The sequence below is a fragment of the Cyprinodon variegatus genome, unplaced genomic scaffold (genome assembly GCF_000732505.1).
Source record: "Cyprinodon variegatus isolate N-32 unplaced genomic scaffold, C_variegatus-1.0 Scaffold0, whole genome shotgun sequence".
NCBI classification, from domain to species: Eukaryota; Metazoa; Chordata; class Actinopteri; order Cyprinodontiformes; family Cyprinodontidae; genus Cyprinodon; species Cyprinodon variegatus.
Genome location: NW_015150453.1, coordinates 3110063 through 3137613, shown reverse-complemented (window position 1 = coordinate 3137613; position 27551 = coordinate 3110063). Strand labels below are relative to the sequence as shown.

At 36.4% G+C, this 27551-nt stretch overlaps 2 protein-coding genes across 4 annotated transcripts; both read left to right on the top strand.

Annotated features, from left to right (window-relative positions):
* Positions 1-470: 470 nt before the first annotated feature.
* Positions 471-17462, top strand: LOC107084756 (toll-like receptor 2 type-2). 2 transcript variants are annotated; one of them, XM_015374870.1, is made up of 4 exons: positions 471-605; positions 10794-11798; positions 13937-15119; positions 16437-17462. In XM_015374870.1, exons 2-4 carry the CDS (start codon positions 10804-10806, stop codon positions 16821-16823), a joined length of 2565 nt encoding a protein of 854 aa, XP_015230356.1. In that variant the 5' UTR covers positions 471-605; positions 10794-10803; the 3' UTR covers positions 16824-17462. The 2 variants fall into 2 exon arrangements, with proteins under 2 accessions (XP_015230356.1, XP_015230278.1); XM_015374792.1 differs by having other exon boundaries at positions 16365-17462.
* Positions 17463-23744: 6282 nt separating this feature from the next.
* LOC107083365 (protein S100-A1-like) lies at positions 23745-26733 on the top strand. Of its 2 annotated transcripts, none has more exons than XM_015372572.1 (3): positions 23745-23835; positions 25151-25298; positions 26401-26733. In XM_015372572.1, exons 2-3 carry the CDS (start codon positions 25161-25163, stop codon positions 26560-26562), a joined length of 300 nt encoding a protein of 99 aa, XP_015228058.1. In that variant the 5' UTR covers positions 23745-23835; positions 25151-25160; the 3' UTR covers positions 26563-26733. The 2 variants fall into 2 exon arrangements, with proteins under 2 accessions (XP_015228058.1, XP_015228132.1); XM_015372646.1 differs by lacking the exon at positions 23745-23835 and adding an exon at positions 24210-24303.
* Positions 26734-27551: the final 818 nt, after the last annotated feature.

The following is a 27551-nucleotide window of genomic DNA, read 5'->3' as shown; positions in this document are numbered from 1 at the left end:
GCTTTCTATTCTGAGACTCTCCCAAAGCGTCAAGCTTCTCAGGGTTTCCTGGAGGCAGAGTACAACATAAACTATCTTAAAAAGGTTCATTACTGACTAAAAGTTTAAAACTAATATTCTATCTTATGTACAGTTTTGTTTTTTCAGACATTTCACCTGTTTAATCAGACTTTGCTAATCGTATTAATGATCGTATTAAATATTATTTCTTGTTTTAAAGGTCTGGTTGTCATGAAGGTTCAAAGCTTAACATGAGAGGGAAAATGAGACAACTCATTTTGATACATTTTGACATTCAAAGGGATTGCAACAGCGTCACACCCCTTATTCCATCCAAATGAAAACTCACTTTCAAAAAAATCTGGAACTTAGCGGAAGGAAAAAAACAAATCCTCCCCCAATACGTCCCACATTCCTCAGCAAATCACACACAAACTGAGCAGAGAGTGAAAGGGAGAAAAAGGTAAGCAGTGGGAGGGGAGAGAGAAGGAGAACTGAGCTGAAAGATTTGCTTCAGGGTAACTCTCCCAGTGTTGATTCAGCTCCTACCCAGAGCTTTACCACAGCACAGGTTAAAAACTGAAAGGAAAGAGTCAGACTACATGGTGAGTAGTATCTCATATATGTCATAATATGTCTCTAGTGGTACAATTATATTTTAACATGGTGTAGAAACACCTAATTTAGCCAAAATTTTTGAAAATATCCCGCTCCTAGGAAAGTTTTGATGCCTGTGGCTTTGATTTTTCCCTTTTGGGATCTTTGTCTGTAATCATCAGAAAAGAACAGCATCAGAAACTCTCTGGGGTGAGAGTTTCCAACAAACTAGATTATAAATAGCTTTGTTTTTATCTGTTGTATTTAGTTTTGTCAAAGCAGTGTATAGCTGCATGTAAAACATTTTCAAAAATTGTGTCGTTCATAGCATAGGTGTGAAGTTTATTAACAGTTGGAGTTTTATTCATGTGTGCTGACTGCAGAGAACCCATGTGACCCATGTGCTGCTTTTTCACATTTAAAAATACCAATATGATCAATTTCATCCGGCATATAAAAATGCTATTTTTGGCACGTCATCTCTAAAACATATCAGTATCAATCCTTTACATTATCTGGTAGGGTTTGTTTAAATAAACTCCATGTGATGATGAACAGGTTTTTGAATGGACATGGCATTAGAATATCGGGCAATTTTTTAACTTCAGGTTCTGCTGAGGAATCTTGCAAAAGTAACAGCAGTCAGGAACATATTGAATGAAATATAACTTTAATTACTCCAGAATTCACAATATTTATCCAGTAATAAACTAAATAATATCATGCAGTCAAATAAAGATGATAATAACAGTTAAACTTATGCACTTTTATTTAGACTTTAAGAAACTTAAATTTTGTCTGATTGCAATAAACCAGCTAGGGGCAATTTATGGTTAAAAATACAACAATGAAAGGCTGTCAATTTATTGACTAATTACTTGATTTTTATTTTTTATTGATTATTTTTGATTGATTTTTATTTATCTCTTCAGTTAGAATAGACACATTTGGTACTGACCTATTTTTGTTTATTAACAAAGTGCTCACTACAAACACTCCCATGTGCTTCACGGCTCATCTTGAGTAATTTGGGGTTAAATGTTCTGTTGCTCAATCTTGCTTCAATCTTGCCAACTCCCTGAAAGATAAATAAGGATAAATCTTGGCCAGGTATTGTCTTCCAATTAACTGGGATGTTTGTTTGTTTTGTTTTTTCTTTGTTTTTTTTCGACAGAAGGGATTTTACAAATGTTTAACTTGAACATGTATTTAGATGCATACTTTTGGTTCCAAAGAGTGGACAGTTCCTTTTTTCAGGGGACAGTTGGCAACACTGGGAAGCAGAGATGCTTGCTGTTTTCACTTCACTTATCTTAATCTAATCTGCTAATTCTTGGAATCTGCTGTTTTTTCTAAACATTATACAGTACTTTCTTTTTAAAGAATAAACATTATTTTGGTGGGTGGTTGGTCAGAGCTGATTTTATTCCAAATTTGATGTGATCTGCCATTTTGCAATTTTTTTGGTCTGTTAGTTTTCACCTTGTGTTTTCAGTTAGGCTTGGATTTATGTCATTCTGTTTTTACTGTTACGGGTTATCTTTTTTGAATTACTTCTTAGTCTTGCTATTCTGGTTTGGTTTTTGTCATACATTGTTTAAAATTATCTTTAGGTTATATTTATCAGCTACTCTCCATTGCCCCCTAAAGTCCCCTGCCTTCCCATTGGTTTTCTTCTAGTTCTTTCTCTGCACAACTGTTCCCACTAAGATAATTACTCCAGTGTTTGTCCTGTTAGTGTCCTCCTCAGTGTATATATATACTTTTCCTCTGCAGTTTGTCTTTAGCAATACTTTTAAAGCTTTCTGAAGGTTCTTTCATTTGAAATTAGGACCTATCTACCAACACTTTCTGTTTTTCCTTTATTTTTGTTGCGCTCATAACATTAACCTATAAACCATTAACACATAAAATCTACATAAAGTCAAATACCAGACATTGCTTTGTGCATTCTCCCTGAGCGACATGCATATATTATGCTTTTGCAACAACCAGGCAGTTCTGAGAAAGCTATCAGCCTTCCCAGAACTGCTTATTGGAGGGTCAGCAAGGATCTAAACTAAGACCTCAAATAATTTCCTGGTTGGTCTAATCATGCCATCCCCCACTTCTGGCATGTAACTTTTTATAAAGCAACTAGGCAAATGTCACAGAAGTGGTTTCCAAACTTATTTTCTTACAAAACCATGGACCAACACTTAAAGATGTTGTTTTAGCCTATAGTCATAAAAAAATGGTTATGACACAGATAAATTTAATAAAGTTTCAATCTAAACCTATTTAGTTATATATATATATATATATATATATATATATATATATATATATATATATATTTATATACCACTGGTTCACATAACAATAATTTCAAAACGTTACAAAGACGTAAATAGAGATCATACAGACAGATTGGTTAAATGTTTTCTATCTAAGGGAAACCAGCTTATATCACTTTGAGAGACTTGCAGAATTTAGTCCTCCTGGATAAGCATCTAGTGACAGTTGTTTTGCTGCAGTCTCTCATACTGTATGGTGCATGCATGCGGCAACAGTGGAGAGTAAAAAGTTTTTAACAACAACAAGCCTCCAGCAGAAGCAGTGTGTGTTAATGTCCATCTGTAAAGGTCGACTGATGGGTCAAGAAAACAGAATAATTGCTTTGACCAATAAACTCTTTTATTGCTAGATGAAAGGTAACTATAAATTAGCTCCATTGGTGGCTGTGTCTAGGAAAGAAAGAGCTACAAGGGCAAATACAGTCAGTTTACGATAAAAGCTGAGCTCATAGCGCCTGTCTAAAAGAGAAATAGAACCAAGCAGTGAAAAACACGCTGAACTCTTTCATCTATAATGGAAGTGCAGCAGCCCAGCCAATGCCTCCCTCCAGGATGGTGCCATTCAAAAGAACTGACTAAACAGGCAGCTTATTTTTCTAACTTCAATCCTAAGAAGGTAACATCAGTCTATGAAACAGAAAAACCAAGACTTGTTTAAATCCCAAATTTTCTCATTTTCTTGCGCCTAAACAATTATAATCCTAAGGTAATAGATATTCTAAAAAAGTTAATGCCCATGATGTTTTTTAAAGAAGTCACACACATAAATAAATAATGCTTTTCTTTTAAGTTGCTTTTAAGTGTTGACTTTGTAGAGAACATTAAATTAAAGAAAACTTAAGGTCCTAGCGAGTTGATTTCCACACAGAAGCACAAACAATGATCCATGCATAAAGTGTCTATGTTAATGTTGTAAACCTGAACCTAAATGTTTTCTATTATTTTTCATAATCTATTTATTTACTTAAAATGTTGCTGTGAAAGTTGTGACTGTCCAAAAACTAAACCCAACAATATATTGGTTACTAAATAAAGATTTCTTGGGGGGGGCTTTTTTTTGCTACAATGTAAGCCAAGGTGTGAAAAGCAGCTTTTGGAGTGGCAATTCTCATGAAAGGTTTGCTATCTGCCACAACAAGGAGCCAGACTGTGCAGCAGCAATTACTGGGAGAAATATTAGGTACACATGCCAAATCGTGTAATGGAAAGTATTGCAGAATGTAATGAGAGTGATTGTTTTTGCCATGGCCATGAGGCAGTGAGAAATAAAATTTAGGAACAAAACTGTTTTGGATGGTTGCACAGAGTAATACCAACGCTTTTCAGTAAGAGGTAATGAAACTGAATTATTTACTGGAATGCCAGACACTAGTGCAGCAGTGTTTCTAATACTAGCAACTTTCACAGTGTCTTTCAATAGCAGCTATTTCCTTTGATATTTTGACGCACCTTCATATTCACGAACTGTACAACATGTGTTGTGTATGTCACTGGGATCCTGTATAACAGACAAACACAAAGTACTGCAAACAATTGGAAAATAATTGAGTTTGAATATTGCACACTTAAATTTGTACGATGTGGTGTTGATACATATTTACGCCTCTGAAACCTGAAACCTCTGAAAGTAACATTCGGTGAAACCAGCAGCCTTGGGAGGTCACTGAATCAGAGACACTAATCTAATCTCTCACTGAGTGTTAATTTACTTTTCTAAAAATAGAAATATTAGGCACAGCTGCAAATCCACAAAGACATGGCTGTCCATCTATACAGGCAGCTCAAGAAGAGCATTAAAGGCAAAAAACGAATCCAACATTTTTTGGATGAGTAGCAAGAAGAAGTGGTGAAAGAAGGCCATAAAAAAAAAACATCCTGTTAAAAGTTTGACACAAGCCATATATGGGACACAACAACTCTGGAGGACAGTGCTATGGTCACATGAGACCATTTGCTGAATTTGCTGGCCTGCATGAAAAGAGCTGTGTTTACTGGAAAACTAACACTCCAAATCATCCTGTGCATACAAACTAATGGTATATTAGTGGAGGCAATATGGAGGCTTTCTTTGCTGTAAGTATGCAAAGGATGTTTTAAGATAATAAGAAGATGGATAATCTAGCAGAACGCATGGCCATCCTATAGGAAGAGCAGTTAGGGGCTTAAAAAGACTCTAACTGCAAGACATTGACTCCTAAAAGGAAGCCAGGGCTGCAATGAAATGGATCAGATGAAAGCTTATTAAACATGAACATTTTAAATCCAGACCTAAATCAAATCTGTTGAAAGATTTCAACACTGCTGTTTAAAGAGGCCATCTACAGTATGACCGAACCCAAACTTCCAAAGTATTATTAATGTGATCACATCAAAATATAAGTGTCTCCTTAGCCCTCAGGAGGCTAAATATAAATCATCCTACGTTTCTTCGTTTTTCTTTTTCATTCAGGCCAAAAAAAAAAAAAAAGAGCTGACTTGGTATATGGCAGGAAGAACCACAGTATATAAACATATTGAGCCTCAGTTGCTGTACAGGATGAACATCATTCCCTAAAAGCTCTGCACTCTAGTGTCTACCGGTTCTACGTAAGTGCAGCTGTGTTTGTGGATAGCATGTAAACATTGAGTCTCATTAAACCAGGATAAAAAACACTAGTGACACAAGTCTGTTGCCTTATTAAATCTTTATTCTGTGAGAGAGGAAGTTGGGCTGATGGCATAACGCTGCTAACACATGTCAACAAAGGAACTGTTTGCCACTGGCTATTGACAACTAGATAGCAGATGCACTAATAGAGATCTGGGCTTTCAAGAATGACGCATATCTGCTATAACAGTTTAATCATTTATCAACCATTTGTTTCTTATTCTTTCTTAGCCTAACAGATATTTGTTTCTCAAATGTCATTATTAAGGAGGCACAGAGAGCTTAAATGATCATGAGGATAAATGGGCCTCAGTGGTAAATGTAAATTTCTTATATATGTATTCGGCGGAAATATTTGTAACTTGTTAATAGTGTATAAATCCGTTTATCTGTGAATAAAAACAAAATGTAGACATAAGGATGCTCCATTTATCATCCTGTCAAAGGAGCAATTTTAGAATTTTTCAGTGTACCTAGAAAAGCTTGTTTTTGTTGAAACAAAAGTGACATGTGGCATTTGATCAGATATAAAAAGGGATTCAATACAGTATTTAACAGATTAGGCTTTACACAGGATACTGTACAGAAAGTGCATACATTGCTATGCGGCAAACCTTTTGTGATCAATCTTATAAATCTTATATTTAGTTTCTTCATATTTTGTTGCTTCTCTTGTGCTGATATGTAGGATGGGTGTTTAGTTTGAAGCTGTGGTTCATGCTGCTCAAGGATTTTCAACTGAAATAGTTTCTTGCTGGCCACTTAACTATGTACACCTTGCTAGTATCAGGTTGGAGTACAAATTGAATTTCCAAACTGCCTTATTTCTTTATAGCAAAAAGAAAATGGTCCATAGTTATTTGATAACATTACATATAGGTTTCAACTATATACATATGATTAAAATTACTGATTGACTTTAAAAGTTGTGAAACAAGGGTACCTAAAAAGTGTCCAGTGAATAGATGGATCACATGATTAAAAAAAATAAAAAGTCAGCTTGTATCAGCCTCCTACCTGAGCTACTGGTTGATTACATTGGCTCTGACTACTTACCTACACTGTTTGCACAGAGACCAAACACTCTTTCAGTTTGTCTAAAGTTAATGCCTGCCAAGAATGTTTTAAAGGATGATGAAGTAAATGTTTCTAGCAAAAGATAGGAATCACCTATAAAAGCATTTTTTTCTTTCCTGACACTAAATAGACTATAGAACATATATATATATTTTATTCTTCTTGCCCTGTGTGGTGTTGCAGGTGGAAAGATTTTCTTTCCCCATTGTTTGGCCTTAGGTTATCCTGTTTATTTCTCTCTCCTGTTTTCCTGAATCCTCCTAAGTCAAAAATACTTCCTCTAAGGTCTAAAGTTTTCTTGGGTGTGTCTTGCCCTGCATGGTTTTTGTATCTTGTATCCAGCATGTCTTTGTGATGGACTGGTAACCTGTCCAGGGCGTAACACCCCTTTTACCCACTGACCCCAGAAAATAGGCAACAAGTCCACCTTTGACCCTACAAGGATTATATGAGTATAGAAAAGGTTAGATGAATGTTTCCTCTTTCATCAGTTTGTCCTACTACTTTCTTATCTTCTTTTATCAGTATTTAAGATGGACAAGCTTGTCAGTAGTGGACCTCAGAAGAATCATAAACATGACAAGACTTTCCATCGCTATATTTCTGACAGAGTGAGCATATAAATGTTTTAGTTTGAGCTGTTTCTTTTTTGCCTTACCTTTTAAACTTGACCGTGAGCCAAACTGAATGTGAAATGTCTGATCTAGATAAAATGCTAAATGGTTTTCATATTAATATGAATGCAACACCTGACCTCAGTAGCAGAGACGCATTTTAAACCAGAGATAACGACAGGTCTGCTGCAGCATTCCTTTGCACATTCCTTTCACAGATAAGCTTGTATACCAAAGAACTGGAATGTTTTCTCATTTGTAAACAGCAAAAATCAATGAAGCAAATCCTGGCAAACAAACTTCATGTCAAGTTAATGTCAAACAAACTGAGGGACATATCTTTTCCATTAATCTTATTTCTGTAATGAAACTAGACCTTATGCTAAATGAGAGAACTGTGTTTGTTTATAAGACTTATACAAACTTTATTGTAATTTTTTATAAACAGGATGTATACAAAACGAAATTTCGATGCATACAGCTTTTAAACAGAATGAGCATCTTACAACAGTTAAATGAACATTTCCATTTATAAAGTACAGTAGTGATAAAAATGTACATAGACATTGTAGGAGAAAAAGGTAAAACCAGTTTAAAGTCATGGTGCAAAAGCCATTGACATGGAAAGGTTCAGTGCAGAGCAAAATAAATAAATATGGTGCGAAATGCAGAACAAATTGATTTGTCTTCTGTATAAAAAAAACCCTTTCAGTTTTTCTGTCACGCTTATCCCAAGCAGGGTCGCGAAGGGTGCTGGTGCCTATCTCCAGCTGTCTACGGATAGTCGTGGTACACCCTGGAGAGGTCGCCAGTCCATCGTAGGGCAACACAGAGACAAAAAGGACAAAGAACCATTCACACACACCTAAGGAGAATTTAAAGAAGCCAATTAATCTAACAGTCATGTTTTTGGACTGTGGGAAGAAGATGGATGTACCCGGAGAGAAACAACACAAGCACAGGCTGAACATGCAAACTCCATGCAGAAAGACCCCGGGCAGGGAATCGAACTCAGAAAATTCTTGCTGCAAGGCAGGAGTGCTACCCACCTCACTACTAAGCAGCCCACAACACAAATCTATTCAGTTTATTTTTAATTAACTGTAATCAATCTATTAGTTGGGAATAACTTGAAATTATTTAAACAACAAGCTTTAAAATAGGTACGATTCAACATAGGAAGCTCTAACCCTCACTTTTTATTCTGCTTGCAGTTGACAGATTGCCACTCACACTGAGCCTGGTTCTGCTGGAGGTTAAGGGAGTTTTCTTCTCCACTGTCGCTTCAAGCATACTTACTGTGAGGGACTGCTGTGGAGTCAATGACTCAATACAATCAGCTGGTTTTCCTTAGATAGAAAACTTTGAACCAATCTGACTGTATGTTCTGGTTATAAATGTAGAGTGCATTGAGATGACATGTGAGAATAAAATTAATTAAATTGACCAGGTGTGGAAAGACAAAAGATTAATGCATGGGCTGTTCAACTTTTACAAAGCTGTTCAACTTTTGCAAAGTTGAACAGCTGATAGTTCTAATTAATGAGAACTATCAGCCCTTTAATTTCTTAATGTTTTGATTTAGAAGATGCAATAGAAAACACCAAATAAAAAGCACAAGACGATATGTCACATACTCAATACCAAATACCAAATTTAGATTAATTCTGTATCAATAAGATACAAAATACTTATTTAATAAGTCTCATTGGATGAAGATAATATAGAAAAACAGTAGAACAAATCTGGTAAACAATCAAGATTTTTAGGGGCTTTTTTCAATCTGCTTAGTAGTTTTTATTGCTTCGGATAGTGCCAGGTGATACAACAGAGTAAATGTTTTTTATTGACTTTAGGTGGAACACTTTCACCTTAATGTAAACATTTTCTCTTCTCACCTGATAAACTGTAATGAAAGTAGAGACTCACTACAGGCCTGATAAGATAGTTATCACCCACCCATCCATCCATCTTCTAACAAGCTTAATCCCAAGTGGGGCCGTGAGGGGTACTGGTGCCTATCTCCAGCTGTCAATGGGTGAGAAGCGGGGTACACCCTGGACAGGTCGCCAGTCCACCGCAGAAGATAGTTATCAATGAAGCGATAAAGTCTCTACTGGTGGAGTCTCTTAAAAGAAAACTGTTCATAAGGCAGCATAACATTCATTTAGGGAAAAGTTTATTTGCTTTTAATAATGGAGAATGAAAGGGTTTTGTTTGAAAATAAATGAGGTCCATCTGAAAGTACAACTTTTTCTGAAAGTCATTGCAACAGTATCTACAATTTGCCAAAAAGATCATCCTGGAATTAGATATTTCAGCTTTTTTAGCTACATATTTAATTAAAGTCTAATGCTTATGTCCTTGTTAAATCAGGTATACAATATAGCATACATAATTCTGGTGGTTGTTCTTTACACTTACAGATTCAAAAAAACAAAAACAAAAAAGACTCCCTTAAGCAGTGTTTATTTTTAAACGATCTTAAATATCTTATTGTGTTCCACAGCCAGCCCATTCAGACAGATGTGTTTATTGAAGCCGCGTCACTCTTGGACCCAATAAAAAGGACAATGTTTGTTCAAGAGGTTATCATAAAGCTTTACTATTCCTTCACGTGAGGATCAAAACAATGCCTGGTGGGTCTTATAAATAGAGGCGGGATAGTAGAATACTTAAAACAGACAACCTTAACATCCTTCAGGGGCGTGAAGAAGGGGTGAGTGTTTTACAGCAATGTTCAGATTAGAAAATATGTCCTACTTGAAACTGATGATTCAATGGAGGTTTTTAGTGTAAATATTGTCTGTTAATTGCTTACAGTGTGTTTGATTTAGACGAGCTGCGTATGGATAAATGTGAACTAAAGAAACTTTATGTATTAGGTAAATGCATGTCTAAAAATCAGTATTCAAGATTTTATGAAACTGATCATATATTTGAATCTGCTCTTATTTTCTGTTTAATTTAGTATTACAGTTTTTTAACCTCCTTAACAGATGTGTATGGATCATTGCCTAAAATGTTTAGGAGATAAAGGGCCATGGAAATAGAAAAAAAACACAAACAAATTGAAAGGTTGAATTAACAGTAGAAAGCAGCTCACTGCTTCCTGAGACAGTAGCACGTGGTAAATATTTACATTCCGCCTTAATAAATACAGTATATAGAAAACAGAGGCGCATCAGAAGCAAAACACTTCCCATACTTTTATCAATCAAACTTGATATTTTACAAAAGGTTAAAATATAAGTTTAGTATGTTTTTTTTTTGTCTGTTTTGTAGATATTTACATAAATTACAAGAGAAGGAGGTTGAATCTACAAATGTATGAGTTAGAACTCACTCATGATAGGAAACATTTTGAACTGTGACCCTAGTTACATTTTGGCCGTATCTTATAGTCTTTTAGCAATTGAAAAATAAACAAAACAACCAATGTTTCAAAAATGAATTTGTTACTTCCCAATTTAAAGTGAAAAGGTTTTAAAGTTACTAAATTTTGGTTTTATTTCTTTTCAGATCTGGGACCATGATTTGGAAGCTGATGCCTTTCAGTGCTCTCTTTCTTGGATTTGTGTCATCCACATCCTCAGCCGCTACATCTTCGCCTCCCACCACCAGCTCTCATGAAGGGCCCTGCCGGATCTACAACTTTGGCCTATCTGCAGACTGCAGTGGAAGGCAGCTTACATTTGTCCCATGGAGAACATTTCCTATTACACTTAAAAGCATAGATCTCTCTTATAATAGGCTTCAGGCTATCAGTGCTGCTGACTTCCAGAACCTTCCTCAGCTCCGGAGATTATTGCTGCAGTACAACAACATTTCACACATTGACGATGATGCCTTTAAAAATAACCTATTACTTGAAACCCTTAACATTTTTAACAACTCACTACACGAAATTCCTGCATCACCTCTGACATCCCTTCTGAATCTGACAGAACTATACATGTCAAATAACCTTTATAGAAATGCAACTTTAGCAAACAGCTTCTCTAGATTAGTCAGACTCAAAGTTCTGTCTATGGGTGGCCCTTTGGTGATGGGACTAAGGAAAAATGATTTTCATCCTATAAAGAACATCCAGTTAGAAGGTTTTGCTATCAAGTGCTCCTCAAATTTAAGTTACTATGAGAAGGGAAGTTTAGAAGTTATCCAGACAAAGAATATGGGCTTTGATATGGCTATAGATCAACGGCCAAAGGCTCTTGAAGATATGCTTCATGATCTCGGCAACAAGACATTCAGAGTCATTCAATTTCGCAACCTCTTTGAATTCACATACTACAACCTCAAGGATGATATTTTCCAGAATTTAAAGGAGATTAGAGCAGATCAGCTCATTTTTCACAGAGGGAAGTTCAATGAAAATCTACTGAGGATGGCTTTGCTGAACTTACAAGTAACCCTAATTAAAAGGCTTCGACTGCAATACATCGACTTTGCCCGTTCACCGACATTTGTCGACAGTGGAGCAGGTTCCAGCATCACCAACCTGAAACTAGATAACTTGGACCTTTGGTGAGTTGTTGCTGTGAAATAAACAGAGAAGGGCAGTCCAGGTCCAGAAAGTAAAAAAGCCTGTTCAGAGATTAGTTCCACCAATTACATTTTCAACTCCACAACACAGACAGGGACTGATCGCCTGGTTTACTGAACAGGATGAAGGAAATCCAAACAGGTTCTTTTACTTTCTGGACCTGGATTGTCCACCTCTACTAATACATTTCGATTGTATTGTCTTGCATAATGTGCTTGACTTGTGTGTTCCAGAATTTCGATCCAGGCATCCCCTTTGCAAATACTTTTTGATGATCGATGCAATTTTACATTTTGTTAAATAACGGAAATCATAATTATATTAAGAATTGTTTATAGTGTAAGGTGTTTAATTAAGGTTTGGCACAGTTTGTAGCACTGCTGCCTTGCAGCATGAAGGTTCTGGGTTTGACTCCTGGCCCAGGGTCTTTCTGCATGTAGTTTGCATGTTCTCCCAATGCAAGCGTGGGTTCTCTCCAGGTACTCTGACTTCCTCCCACAGTCCATAAACATGACTGTTAAGTTAACGGGCTTCTTTAATTGGTCCATAGGGGTGCATGGTTGTGTGTTGCCCTGCAATGGACTGGTGACCTTTCATGACGTCACCAGACATAAGGGTGGAAGAAAAGACATGAGGAAAAAAGGCATTGACATGGAAGTTCAGAGCATTGAATATGTGTGGTGCAAATATGCTGTATTTTGTTTTGGTGTTATCAGTGGGATGCAGAGTCTCTGACAAGATTTAGAGTTTGCTCACAGCTCAGCTGTCTGATGGCACTGGGGAAGAAACTGTTGCAGAATCTGCTTGTCCTGCATTGAATGCTGCAAAGTCTCTTCCCAGAAGGCAGCAGGGAGAACAGTCCATGGTGGGGGTGGGAGAGGGTCATAGATGATGTTATGGGCTCAAGACCTTCCAGGGTTTACCTCTTGCCCATAGACTGCCTGTCATAGGCACCCTGGCAGAATAAGCGGGAGAAGATAGATGCATAGATGGTGTTTAATGAACAGACTGACCAATATTTAAAGATACAATAGTCGTGTTGGAAAATGTGATAACGGCACAGCTATTAGTAGAGCACTCCACCAATCTAAGGGTTTATAAATCAAGGGAAAATAGCCATTGCTGAAAGAAGACTATTATATTTGCATCACTTCAAAACACATCTGGAGGACACAGCAAACATGGGGAAGAAGGTGCAGACGAAATGTAAATTTAACTTTTATTCTCTATGAAAGGACTGCACTGCCTGGAATGCACCAACTCCATTGTTAAAATGTGTGGCAAAATCATGTTGTGTAGAGACTTTTTTCATAGTGACAGAAAAAGTTATAAAATGATAATTATACATTACAGGAAAATCCTGGAGGAAAACGTTTTATAGCTGGAATACAAATAAAATTTTATTTAATTTCTACATCAAAATGCTCACCAAAAAGAATTACTGAAATGCATGATTTGAACATTTGAATGTCAAACTAATAAAATGATGAAAACAAAAAAAAATGCGAGCTGAGGAAGCGACAAGAAAACAAATCAAGAGAAGTAAATAAATAAAAACCTATAATAGGTAAAAAAACAAAAGAGAAAAGGTAATTCTTAATATTAGATTTAAGATAGCTATTGAAGAGGCAAAGCATTGCATAATATGGGAGCTTTAATGATACTGTATCCTAGGGGGGGAGATGATTTATGTAAAAGTAAAAGAGCTAAAATAACCCCCCCAAAAAATGCATAGTCTGAAAATTACAGTATGTAGAAGACTTGGGACTGTTCTTACAATACGGTAAGACTAACATAAATCCAGTGATATAATGCACTTATTTGGAGGAAAGCATACATTATTCATCTGTTACAATGGCCTGGCCACAGCGCAGAACTAAAACAAACTGAAAAACTGTAATAAAATATTACAGACTCTTTTCCTCATTAAGTTTGACTGAATATGAGCTTTTTCAAAGAATGGCAAAAAATAAAGGGAAGCAAATTCACACATGTTACCCATTATTATATGAGTTGATCTGTCTCTTAAAACGGCAATAAAATACTTATCAAATGTGAAGGATTTTTTTTCCATAGAAAGGATAAAAAGCACTGTAATAAAAATCTAAATTTCTTACAGGTATATCAGCAACCCTGATGTGCTCCGCTTTGACTGGCGCTTCACCTGGTTAAAGAAAATAAAGAAGCTCTCCATTCAGCACGTGTATTTCAACAGTGTGCCTTGTGACTCCTGGACTGAAATGGATGGTGTGGAGTTACTGGATGTTTCTAACAATCGGCTAAATAATGACTTTCTCTACAATAAGCAGTGTAATTACAGGAACACCATGCCAAATCTACATATCTTCAACCTCAGCACAAATGACCTGACCAGTTTAGGATACATATCTTCTTTAACAAAGGAGTTCAGGAAGCTGGAGGTACTGGATCTTAGCAACAACAAACTGGGATCTACAGAACAAACTGTAAACTGTGTTTGGACACAAAATATAACTCGTTTTATTGCTCACCACAATCAACTTACAAGTAAAGCATTCCCCTGTCTACCGATCACAGTGAACTACTTGGATCTGTCCAACTGCAACCTGGACCAGCTGGACAACACCTATTTTAAGAGAGCTACAAATCTGAAAACCCTCTGGCTAAGCGGGAATAAAATTAAGTTCATCCCATCAAAGTGGGAAAGTCCATCGCTTCAGTTTTTAGCTATGGACGGAAACTCATTTGGTCTGATAAGCAAAGCGTCCTTCCAGCATATGCCTCAGCTATCTGAGCTTAAGGCAGGAAACAATCCTTACCATTGCACTTGTGAGCTTCACACCTTTGTCCAGGACACCATCGCAAAAGGAAAGATTAATCTCACAGACTGGCCCTGGAACTACATATGCTACCACCCTGAGCCCTTCCTTAACACCTCCATATCCAAATACTTTCCTGGTGAAGTAGCATGTGACATCAGACTTGTTATAATCATCTGTGTTGCAACCACCGCCACTGTAGTCTTGATATTTGTTCTAATTTGCTACATTTTTAACCTCCCGTGGTACACTAAAGCCACATATCAGATTATCCGGGCAAAATACAGAGCTTACAAGGAAAATCAAGCAGGGGAAATCGTAAATTTCAACTATCATGCTTTCATATCCTACAGCCACTCAGATGCTGACTGGGTAAGGGATCAGCTTTTGCCCGTCTTAGAGAACAACAAGAACCCCTATCGTCTGTGCATTCATGAGCGGGACTTTATGCCAGGAAGATGGATCATTGACAACATTATTGAGAACATTGAAAGCAGTCGTAAGGTATGAACAATTACTTCTAAATATACTTCAAAATATACATAAAAATATATATTTTTTAATTACTTTGCATGAAGTGATTTTACAGATTTTTTTTTAGAAAAAGGTTCAGATTAGTGGTTAACAACATTGAAAGCTAAATATGTTGATTTGCTTAGATTTTTAAAACCAGAATCGTTTTAAATTATTCATAAAGCGAGAGCTCTAGAAGGTAAAGGCAGGTAGTCAAAACATTGAAAAAATAGTAGTTAATTTAGCGTACTGCAGTTACCATCTTTTACTTAAAAGGTTTGGATCTTCCTATTTGAAAACTGAAAGTGGAAACAAGGTTAATAGTAACATCTTGAATAGACATTAAAGTCCAATCAAGATTTTTTTTAAGAAGGGTTAGCAATATCTTCTTACTGTCAAAGAAATGTAAATTATTGCTTAATACAAAATACAAAAATACAACCAGCAACAGGATACCACTTAGCATGGGCAGGTTACTGCAACATTACACAACATAAAGCTGGCGTACACTGAGCGATTTTTTGCCTTTTTCGGGGCGACTTTCCAGTGTTGCGAGAATTTTTAGATTTGGCTGAGTTTCAGCCTGATCATGCGTCGTACATTGTGTAGTGTACAGGGGGTAACGCCTGACGATCGGCCTTTTACGACCACCTCCCGATCTGGAATCGTGGGCAAATCTCTCAGTGGGCATGGGCAGAAAATGATTCTTCTTTTTCTTCTTCCTCTCAGATGAAAACACAGAAGCATGGCAGGGGTGCGAGTAAAATGGAGTTCTTTCTGTTAAATTGACAGACCGTAGTAGCCACGTTTGCTCAGCCATGTCTTTGTCCAAATGCGTCGTCACCTTTTCTTTTTAGGGCTTTCAGAACAAAATTGCACAAATTGCCAAGGCAGCGTTTTTCATTGTAGTGAGCTTCATATTCCTCTTCTACTCATTGGGCTTCGGGATAGACGAGTCAGAGTAGCGCCATCTCACTGCGGAGCTGAGTCCGATGTGGTTTTTAGACGTACAGTGTGAGCTGTAGCTGCATGCAACGATTGAAAAAATCGCACAGTATATGCCCGGCTTAAAGGTGACCCAAGAGAAAGTACTGATTCTAAAATTATTTGAATCTATCGTAGACTCATGCATAAAACTCTAGAATTAAATTGTATTTTCATCATGTCTGTAGTTATATCAAACCATGCAGATCCTGAGCAAAATGTAATCTCATTACTCTTTGTCTGTTTTTTAAGGTAATATTTGTCCTGTCCCGGCACTTTGTAAACAGTGAATGGTGTAACTATGAGCTGTACTTTGCTCAGCAGCGAGCAATGGGAAAGACCTTCAGTGATGTCATCCTGGTGGTGAAGGAGCCTATTGATCCAAACTCGTTACCCAACAAGTACTGCAAGCTCAAAAAGATGCTGAGCACCAAAACCTATCTGGAGTGGCCCCAACAGGTTAACCAGCAGCCCTTTTTCTGGGCACAGCTGAGGAGTGTTCTGGGTAAACCCACTATGACCCGTGAGGGAACTAACAGTATAAGGAGCAGAACGTCTTCTGGAAGAATTGCTGTGATCGGGCCCCTCGCTGAAGAAAGGATGCCGGACGCAGCCATACCTGATGAAGGCAACATAGAAGAAATTCAAAATGTCTGCATTCACAGAAATGATATTGAACTTGAAGATCGAATACATATAGAAGCAAACTGATCAAAGCAAAAGACAGCCATCTATATTTCAATGTCTTTTTCAAGAAGACTTATTGGTCTTTTTAATGCCAATTAGTCAGCCAGAACTCCTATATTTTGACTTTTGTCAGACGACACATTAAAGAAAAGGATGTTGATTTTCCTCTGCTTTACCTTTAACTGTCTCAGACCTTTCTTCTCTGCTAACAAACCCTGAAAAGGTCAATTTTAACTACATCTTCCATATTCTTCCTGGATAATACAGAAAGTCCAAGCTCTCAGTACTTCTTTGGTCAATAGAACACCATAATTCTTGTAAACTGGATTGTGTTATTATTGTTGTTATTATTGTTATTATCAGCTCTTTAACTTTTAGCTTTAACATCATATGTCATAAACACTTTTTGGGAAAATTACAGTTACACTGATCCAGTATATCATGACCAATGAGCAGAAATGTGAATAACTGGTGTTCTGTTTGCCATGACAAAGAGAACACCAGTGGGTGGAAATTATGGTAAATGGTAATGCCTTTATTCAAGACAGGAGGCTTGACCAAAGCGCTTTACACTACATTCATTCACCCATTCACTCACACACTGATGGTGGCAAGCTACATTGTAGCCACAGCTGCCCTGGGGCTCACTGACAGAAGCGGGGCTGCCGCACACTGGCGCCACCGGGCCCTCTGACCACCATCAGTAGACAATGTAGGTGAAGTGTCTTGCCCAAGGACACAACGACAATGAAAGTCAGAGTCGGGGCTTGAACCGTCAATCCTTCGATTTCAGGGCAAACTCCCACATCCAACGCCACTGTCGCCCCACTATGCATCAAGTGAACATTTATCCTTAAAGTATATGTGTTTTTATGGGTTTGTTCAATATATTTGTATGCAGAACATTTCCGCAGTGATCATAACCTATCCAAAGTGGTCTGAGGAAATAACAATGGTAAAGAAGAGACAAAATCACCATGACTAATGTTGCACACATAGTACGAAGGCTGGCACCTTCAGTCCAGTATAACAGAGAACCAGGCTAAAATTCTGAAAGAGGTGAATGCAGAAAGCTTGCGGCATACAGGACACAGCACTGCACTATGGGAGGAGAGGAAATCAGTTGAGGCAATGTAATGTTCTGACAGAAAACATTAGTTACTGGCTTCCATATTGATGTGCCATCTACCTAAGCACCGTTATAAACTATGAAAGGCAATTAATAAAAAATGACGCACAGACATGTATTAACAGAGTCCCAAGAGTCTGAGATGAGCTAGTCTCCGATTTTGAACTCTGAAGAGTTGTAAAGTTTTATTTCTTGTATATGAAACATTTTTTGTATAAACATTATTTGGTTAAAATTTTTATTGTTACATGTCAATTTCTTGAATTTATTCTGCTGCTCCTGCTATGACTTCTCAATAATTCTAGATTAAGAGTTTTCAGTATATAGGAATGACTTTGCCAATCGATATCACACTTTTCACTTTGTGATGATGAGTTGTTCTTTAAGTAAGCATTTGCTGTTTACCAATGGGTTTGTTTTGATGAGATAGTTTGTAATAAGTGCCAAGCCCAAAGGTTAACTAATTTCTGTATCTCAACCACTGACTACCTGAATATTCAGAAATAATAGCTCTCCGTCTCTGTCAGTTGCTGTTTTATGAGAAAAATGCCAGTGGACATGTGGGAAAATAGAAAAGATGAACTGGTATTCCTTAACAGCAAGCCCGTTACACATACTGTATATAGAATCAACAAACAGATTTGCCCCAAAATACAAGAACTATTAACACAATCCCTGAACTTTCAGTTAAAGTTGGTATTGTCAAGAAAAATATAAACTGTGCTAGTAACATTTAAAGACCAATAAAAACTGATAAACTACATAAAAACCTAGAAAAGCACTCTGAGAACACAGATCTCCGCCAACAATTTTCCCCCATATTGTTACTTACACCTAGAGCTGAAAGTCACACATGATTTTGACCATTACACTTTTTTATTTAATTGTTCCTTGGCATGAGGCTCACCTGTAGTAAAAATTCCCTTAAAATCCTTTCATAAGCTCAGTAGTAAGGTGCAACGTGTGTCTGCAGCCTCTGGTGTCTGTTCTGCACTTATCTTTTTCACTGCTCTGCACTCTCTCATTGCTCCCTTTTTTGTGTTATTTGGCCCAGTTCCAATACTCACACTAAACACCAAGCCCCTCAATGAAGTGTTCACATGGAGAAAGTGCACTTAAGTGTTCAAGTGCAGGTTAGAAGTGCGCAAAATCTGGAGAATTGGAAAAGTACTTGCATCTCGCATCATAACAGAGACATCAAATGTGAGAGGACCATTGCATGTTTTTGTAATGTTATTGCTAAAAAAATATAACTGCAGCAAGAAATACTTTTGTATTCAAAGATACAGTAAAATATGAAATATTTTTATCATTACACCTGAAAACAAGTCTTTTATTCAGCACAAGCACTGGACCTCACTGTTTTTAACCTTATTTCCATAATAAACCAATAAAATTAAAACTAAAATATTAACTATGTACAAGACATATCTTAAATGAGGAAGGAATAAGAAATACACATTAGAATATAGAGGAACAGAAATATTTAAGAATGTGTTTTAGGGGATCAAAATGCCAGGATCACCACAACCTAAAACCAGAATACTTTAGATGATAGAACTTTAAACTATTATAATTCATATTTCTTTTAACTTCTAAACTATCAGCTATCATATTTCTTTAAACTTATTTACTTTAAACCCATTCTTTGAAATGTATTACCAACATCTATTTAGTTTGTTTGGTATTTTAAATTGGTTTCATTAACTGTTGGAGAAATGGGCCATTTAAAATATCTCAAGTGAATATTATTGAGGGTCACTGTTCCTAAATCTGGTATTTTTTTCTGTAAAAGATTGTTATTTCTAATAATCAAATAGAATAGGTTTCACTGACAGATTAACTATTAAATCATACATTTCCTAGCAAGTCTGTGTCATAAATATTTCTATTGCCTTTTGCAAGGTTAGGAAAATGTGATAAATTGAAACAGAGTGATCTTGATTAACTGAATTTAAGGGGCAAAGGTAATGCTTTGCTAATTTAATTATGTCTAAGGTTATTGTTATTTAGGTTAATAATGATAATTGAACTTTATTGATCTCACATTGGAGAAATTTACCTCTGCATTTAATCCATCCCCTTAGGGAGTAGTGGGCTGCTATTGTGGGGTGCCCAGGGAGCAGTGTGGGGTTCAGGGTCTTGCTCAGGGACCCAGAGTGGCAATCTGTAGGAGTGGGGCTCAAACTCAGAAACTCAGGGTTCCAAGCTCTATGCCCTGACCACTAGGCCACCACTCCCCCAGGTTGGTTAAATAATAATAAATACCATTAACATTTAATAAATCTTTAACAGGCACTTCTCTTTTACCCACTAATGTTTAATAAAAATTCACTTTCTGTTGCCAATAATCCCCTGGATGATCAATAAAACAGGAGTCTGTGGAGTGGAATTACTCACTGAATAACAATTTAGAGAACAAATGATTTACAGGGAATTTTATGTTTATCAAATTCAAACGTCAAGGTACGGGAGCTGGATCGTCACAACATTTCTGTTTTTTTGTAACCAATCTTGGGCAATTAACTTCAGGCTTGCTGGAATTTGGCAGCGGGTTTAACAGGGTGTAACATGGGAGATGACACATTTACAGTCAAATATAAGGTCTGCTGGTTTGCTGCATCTTCGTCAAACTGACAGAAAATCGCAAGTTAGGAAAAAGAAAAAAACATGTCATTGATCTCAAAAGGGAAGGTCCTCTATGAAATAGTTTTATAGGACTGTATACATTTTTTTTAAAGAAAGGTGTAAATATTTGAATTAATTTCAACCTACTGTATACCACAGAGCTACAAACATTGGCCATCACTGTGTTTCCATAGCAATGGCTGCATGGCAACGGTTGCTTTCCTTTTCTATTAGAGGGAAGAGGCCATCCCATTCTTGTTTATACCCTCCACCCTTCAATCTAGGCACCTTCCACTGCGAGTGTGACTTCATTTGGAGTAACACTCCTTAGTTAAGGGTTAGTGCTTATGGGGCAGTTTGGGATTGAGCCTAGGACTGGGCCTTTGTCTCAAGTATGATACTTTTAACCATGTTTTTAGTCTGATGTTGAAGCTGTCAATAGTCACTGCTGCCACCCTCTGGTTTAGGGTGGAACTACTTATACCCCCAAATAATGTTAAAGAATCATTTAAAATATCCTATGTGCGGATTATGATCTGGATCTGGATCATTACCAATATTTTTTTGTTCTTTGGCATGAGGCGCACCACTGGAAAAATCCATTATAATCCATTCATAGCTTTTTTAGCAATCCTGCTAACAGAAAACAACTGAAAACATGACCTTGGCAGAGGTAAAAGGATTAAAAGGCAAAGAAATGAAACTAGCAAGACAGCTTAGACTTTATAGGTAGAGGCAAATAAGCTTTAAGAACTATCAAGAACAACGGTTTTAACTCCATGCTATTTTTCTTTTTCTGCTTTGGTTTTTAAGTTATCATCTGAGGAGACATTAGTTATTTGTGAAAGTTAATGCATTAATATAATAATAGCTATATTTCTTATTTATAGGGGGAAATAACAGTTTCACAATATGTAATAGTTCATCAGCCTCCTCGATCGTTCAATCTGGATCTGCTATTACCCCTGGCAACCCCATAGCATTTCCCATTAAAGTCTGAATATCATTACTTCATAATAAAACCATTAGTAAAATGCAACAGGATAGACTGCTGCCAAATTGTTCCCTTTGAATTTACTTGGAGAGACCATTGATTTTTTGGAAAAGCCCTTAAAGCAATGAAAAAGTAGTCCACTTTGGTTCATACAGAACCAAAGCTCAGTGACAGTTAGTTTCCTTGTACCTGGCTGGGCAGAGAACACCAGGACTGGGGAGAGACAGCTGATGTCTGCGCTGGCGATAAGGAAGGATGATGAACAATCCTTCTAGAGTTAAATCAAAACAGGTTTTTTAAAAGCCACCTCGAAACCTATGAAGAGCTCGTATGTCATCATTTCTCCAACTGTCAGTATTTTTTCCAGAATACCAGTTCTGTCAAGCTCACACAGCTAGAGCAGAGCGCAATGACTGCTCTCCCTGTGTGGGATTCACTGCAGGCCGCTCTATCCCATCTGGTTTGCATAGGGATACTATGTAAATCCACCTTCCTTGCTGCGGACACCATGTTTGGCGTGAATGCACATTCAGACTAGTGAAGCAAGCAACAATTGCAATACATAACACGTAACATTTTATTTGTTTTTGTCAAGAAATACAAATCTGAAAGAATGTTGTTCCTTGTTTGAATAACAGAGACTAATTTATAGATAATGGTTTCAGTAGAGAGTTGTCCAAGAATTGAATTCAAAAGCAAATTGTTTTTAAGACCGTTGTTAAAGCAACACAGGGTAACTTTTAACCACTAGGGGTGTTGGTCTGTAATTTCCAGGTTTATAACCCCTGATATTAATTAAATTAACTAGTCTGCCCTGTATTTTCAAATCTGTTACAGACCACTTTGGATCAGCAGATTGAGAAGTTATGAGATTCCTACTTTAAAGAACCAAAAATATATCTCAAAATTCATATGTTTTGTTACCAGGATAGATACTTAGACAGCTCTCCTGTTTAAGTGGAGCTCAGGCTGCCATAAAGTATCGCGGTGGGGCACATGACTCATTTAGAGATGGATCTGACCCTCTCAAATTCTGTAGGTGAGTTTTTGAGCAGAGCAGGCTGCGAGGAATATTGATCGACACCAACTGCTTTATATTGCCCTAAAAAGAAATTTCTTATATTTCAAATTAAGCTAATACTTGGGTCAAAGGTCATACAGTTTTCCTTTAAAAGAAGAAATTAAAAAACAATAATATTTAATTAAAGCGGTGCCAAGATGCCCTTTCTACAACGCCTAATACAAACTGAAGTGAGTTAACTAAAATAACAATTAAGTATTTCAGTTTAAAAAATGAAATAATTTTTTTCTGTATTTTTTTCTGTTAATGCTAAAAGCTCATGATAACTCAAAAGCCCATTTTCTTAGCAAACCATCAAACAGTTTTTAATAAGTGTACTGTTATGACTAATTAAATATCCTACCCAAATATTTTGAAAACTGCTGACTTGACATTTGTCCAGTTTCCAAAAATATGAGGATTTTCTATTTTGATCTTCTTTCATAGGTTTAATTATTATTATTTTTTTTTTTTTTTTTTCTTTTTCAGAAGGTAAACAGCTTTTTTCAGCTGTTGGTTGTACTTACCGGTAAGTGCTTTACAATTAAAACCAGTGTACGGTAAAAACAGTTTTGCTTTTCCTGTTAAACATAACCCTAAAATTTGCAAATATATCTGAAACCTTTAAACAGCTAAGGTATGTGATGCAAATGCTGATGCAAATCCACAGCAAGACTTTACAGCTGCTTGAATGCCACCCTGTATCCTTCAGTGAAAAACTAAATTCCCCCCATGTGCAAATTAAAGGATAGAATTGCAAAACAGTAAGATGGCCGTTCATTCCCTAGTTTAGAGGCATATTTAGTCATATTGATTTTGACTTATGCAGTTTAAATATTGGTGCAGAGTTATTTCCGATAGTTTTAAACTTATTCGATTTGATCCAAACTGAAAATTCTCTGAAATGAAACATCCATTGGACAGATGATATTGTAAAAAACAAAAAACAAAAAAAAAACAATGGTTGCAAACCTCCTTAATGTTAATCTTAACTAACTGTGCAAATAGCTTGTGAAGGACTTTGTCACCTAATTTGGTGATTAAAAAGAGTTATCAGTGAGTGGTTAGAAACTACCTTAAATGGCCTTGCAGGGCAGCTGTGCAGCAGGCGCTGCTTCTCTACCAAAAGGAGGAGCTTATCTGATTTTATTCCCCACAGGTGGCATCCCATATAAACTGATGAGAGAGGCTGTTCTTGTTAGGAACTGTTTGCTGCACTGTTCAGGTGAGTTTGTTTTTCTTCTTTGCTTTCTTTCTTGTCCATTTTAATGGGCAAAACTTTAAACATGACCAGCTTTAAGCTTGAGTTTGCTTTCTGAACATTTCTGGAACAAATAATTAACAACAATTATATGGAATTATATGTTGCGGACTATTTTGTATCTTAGAAAAAAAGTGGTGTTGTAGCTTCTTTTACAGTAACTATGAAGCTGGTTTCTGCGTCAGTCGTTCATTTTGTGCTTGGCTCTGATCTTAAATTATGAAAATATAACCAACATTTTTGGCATCAATCTACAATGCTGATTCATTATGCCTACAGTTAATTATACGATTTTTATTATTTTTTTATTCACGTCTACTCTGCAAGCTTCCCTGCAGGGGGTCTGGTCTTTGTCTTTCATCTGGATGGGAGATGAAATGACTGCACCCCGGTGTGCCCTTCTCGGGTGTCAGAATGAAGGGCTGATGTAAGGTTAGACATTTAACCTGTTCTGACTTCAGTCTACATCAGTGACCCCCGTTTATATGCCGCTTAACCACTCTAAATAATTTACATGTAGATGTCTGTGCTTTATATGTGAATTTGTTGGAGGGGTTTTCATGTTTAAAGTGGCCTATAACTGCTGAAAACTGTAGAGTTTTATCAATAGGATAATCTAAGTTGATATTTACAGAAGGGGATTAGGGCCACTGAAAAAATAAAAAAGGCTACTGATTTTTTTATTTCAGTATAATATTACAAAAGTCAGAATTCTGACTTTTTCCACATATCAAAATGAAATATTTTTAAAAAATCATTTAACTTTTTTTCTTTTTTTTTTCTAGTGGCTCTAATCCATCTGTAGACTTTATTCCATACTCCCCTTTTTTCATTTGCTGAAAAATCAAATAACTTATTTGATCTATTAAAGTTGATGTTTTTCCATCGACCTTTTAAAAAATTACCTGTTAAAGTAACCTAAGGTGAAAAAGCACAGACTAACTCTTATATGGATGCATCCCATGGCAGAGCACCGTTTTAAAGCTTAATATTTGCACACTGTCAAGATCAGAGGGAGATCATGGTTGACCTACCCAAATATAGACTCCCTGAATTCATCCCATTTTGACTGATTGGATCGACACTGAGATATTTAAATGGCTGCATCACTTGCTATTTGTGCTCCATTGGTAAAACCATATTGCCTTGTTTATCACAAAGTGATAAAGAAGCATTAAAGTACAGCTTTTTGTTTCTAAATCTGAAAAATGAACATTCTTTAGCTCGAAGGTTTTTTAAAATCCTTTGTAAACAACCATCTTTCATCCCTTATTCACAGGACTACAAAGATGCCTTCTCTTCTGCAAGGAGCCATGGAGGACCTGATCAAGGTCTTCTACAGCTATTCAGGAAAGGAAGGTGACAAATACAAGCTGAACAAAATGGAGTTAAAGAACATGCTGCAGGAGGAACTCTCCTTAAAGGAGGTGAAACTTTTTCTATTGGCTAAAAATTACCTTCAACAACATTCATTCTATTAACTATGTATGTTGTAGATATGTCTATCAAATCACAATATTTTTGCTCTGCTAAGAAGCCAAGACAGGAAGTTATAGTAGCAACTAACTACAGTATATATAAATGGCAGTGCTGCCCTGAGGTTTGCAAATTTATTTATATGGCCATGTATACATGCAGTCATGGGCGGTTCTAGACGGGGGCCAATTGGGGCCAGTGCCCCTGTAGATCATGTCCTGGCCCCTGTTATGGCCCCTGCACTGAAGACATGATATTCAAAGCTATTCTAATGATTATTGTGCTGGAATAGACAAGGTTACTGATGGGTCCTTTGGATCTATTTAATTTTTTTCTTTACAAATTATGTTTTACTAATTATTTAAAAACAATAAGGTTATAGCTTTAGTGGTATTGAGATAGGATCCCAGTTATCATCTGCTAAATGTTTTTTTTTTTTTTTTCAAAACAAATGTAAAAAAATGCTCAAATTTTTACAGCTGAATGTATCGTTTTTTCTTGATTTCTTATCTGATTTTATAGACTGTCATTTTAACTTAAATTAAGTCAAAAATTTATGTATATTGACCTAATAAGAAATATAATAATTAAACCTAATTGTTTAGAAATTTCAGTTCATGCAGCTCTCTTAATACATTTGAATCCCCTGGCCTGTTTTTTTTATTTCATGCTTTGCTGTGCCCCCATGAAAAACACACTGCCCCCCTCCTGCATTTGATTTATATCCGCTACTGCATGCAGGACAATCCGAAGTGTCTAATGGGGAAAGTTTTAAGGCTGTTAGTTACAGTAATTGCTGAACTTTATCTTACAAGGATGTGAATGAACCAACCATGCTTACATTTGAATGTTTGCTGTGCAAAATTAATAGTGAAATTATTTTTAAAAAATCTGTCTCTGCTGTGAAATCAAAGACTTGAGAAGTCATTCAAGGTTAATGGTTCAGAAAGTGAATACTGTATTTCAATTGATGCTATAAAGGATGGCTGTCTTCTGTTTTGAAAAGTCTGAGCTTTTACTGCATTTTTTATTTTTTTCTCCCCCCCTCTCCAGGGCTCTTATGATTCAGCTGAGGTTGAGAAGGTCATGAGTAGCCTGGATGAAAACCAAGATGGTGAAGTGGACTTCCAGGAGTTTGTTGTTCTGGTTGCTGCACTGACTATGGCTTGCAATGAGTTTTTCATTGACTTCATTAAAAAACAGGGCTCAAAGTAATTTGGAAGCTTTATGAGTCCATTGACAGAACCTACAATAAATAAGTGATGTAAAACCTAACACAACATCTTGTAATATGACCAATGACATACCTTCTATTTAACTCTAGTCTTCCATCTCTAAAGATGTAGTGTTTAACCTGTGAATAAATCATGTTGGTTAGATGCCCTTTCTGGACTGCAGTTTTTTTTTTTTTCCTACTGGCGACCTGGAGTGCAACTTGGTGTTGAAGTATGCAACTGTTACAAATTGACATATCTAAATCTTTGTGGTGCAATAAAGTAAAAATCTTACATATTAATCTATGTTTAATTTATCTTGAAATTGTTTTCTTTTCTTGCTGCTAATTTTGAACTTTGGCGTTCATTTTTATTTCCTAATAGTATTGGATCTTTGAAATCAGACTTTAGTTTGGAAATATTCTAATGCTCCTTTTACCCTTAAGATATTTGCTTTAAAATTGGTTTAGAATTGGCTTCAGCAGTTGGATTTTCTTTTTTTTTTCTTTTTTTTTAAGTGCTCCAGGGAAAACTGAGATTTCCTTCCCAGTCAAAAGAAGGAAAGTTGCTCTTTTTGACAAGAGTGGACAAGATCATTGAGAATGAGACTAGATTTCATTTATAAAGTATTCCTGTAATGAAATTGGAAAAATGTTTGCACAGGTTTACTTAAAACATTCAGTCAAGACCAGGAACCAAACTCTCTACCTCCCAATTCTAATCTCAGCCATTTTATTTCACTGTTCAATAAACAGTGGAAACTGTAAATTAAACCTGCAGAGGCTTGGCTCCTGTTGCAGAAGGGTTTGACCAATTTATTCAGCCTAAGTTTGAGACTCTTTGCAAGAAAAAAAACAAACAAAAGGCTGTGAGTTTCAACAACCATGTCGGTGAGTTTAACTCTAAAATCAGTTGAAAGTAAAAAAAACTTTAAAGACGATGTGTTGTAAGTTTGGGTCACAATAGTGTTCCAAAGCCATAACTTGTAAG

Excerpts from the sequence above, each read along its gene's own strand:
- LOC107084756 (XM_015374792.1), top strand. The coding sequence starts at position 10,804 with ATGATTTGGAAGCTGATGCCTTTCAGTGCTCTCTTTCTTGGATTTGTG. Across the intron at positions 11,799-13,936 it reads CTAGATAACTTGGACCTTTG|GTATATCAGCAACCCTGATG; the intron begins GTGAGTTGTTGC and ends AATTTCTTACAG. Across the intron at positions 15,120-16,364 it reads ACATTGAAAGCAGTCGTAAG|GTAATATTTGTCCTGTCCCG; the intron begins GTATGAACAATT and ends CTGTTTTTTAAG.
- LOC107083365 (XM_015372572.1), top strand. The coding sequence starts at position 25,161 with ATGCCTTCTCTTCTGCAAGGAGCCATGGAGGACCTGATCAAGGTCTTC. Across the intron at positions 25,299-26,400 it reads AGGAACTCTCCTTAAAGGAG|GGCTCTTATGATTCAGCTGA; the intron begins GTGAAACTTTTT and ends CCCCCTCTCCAG.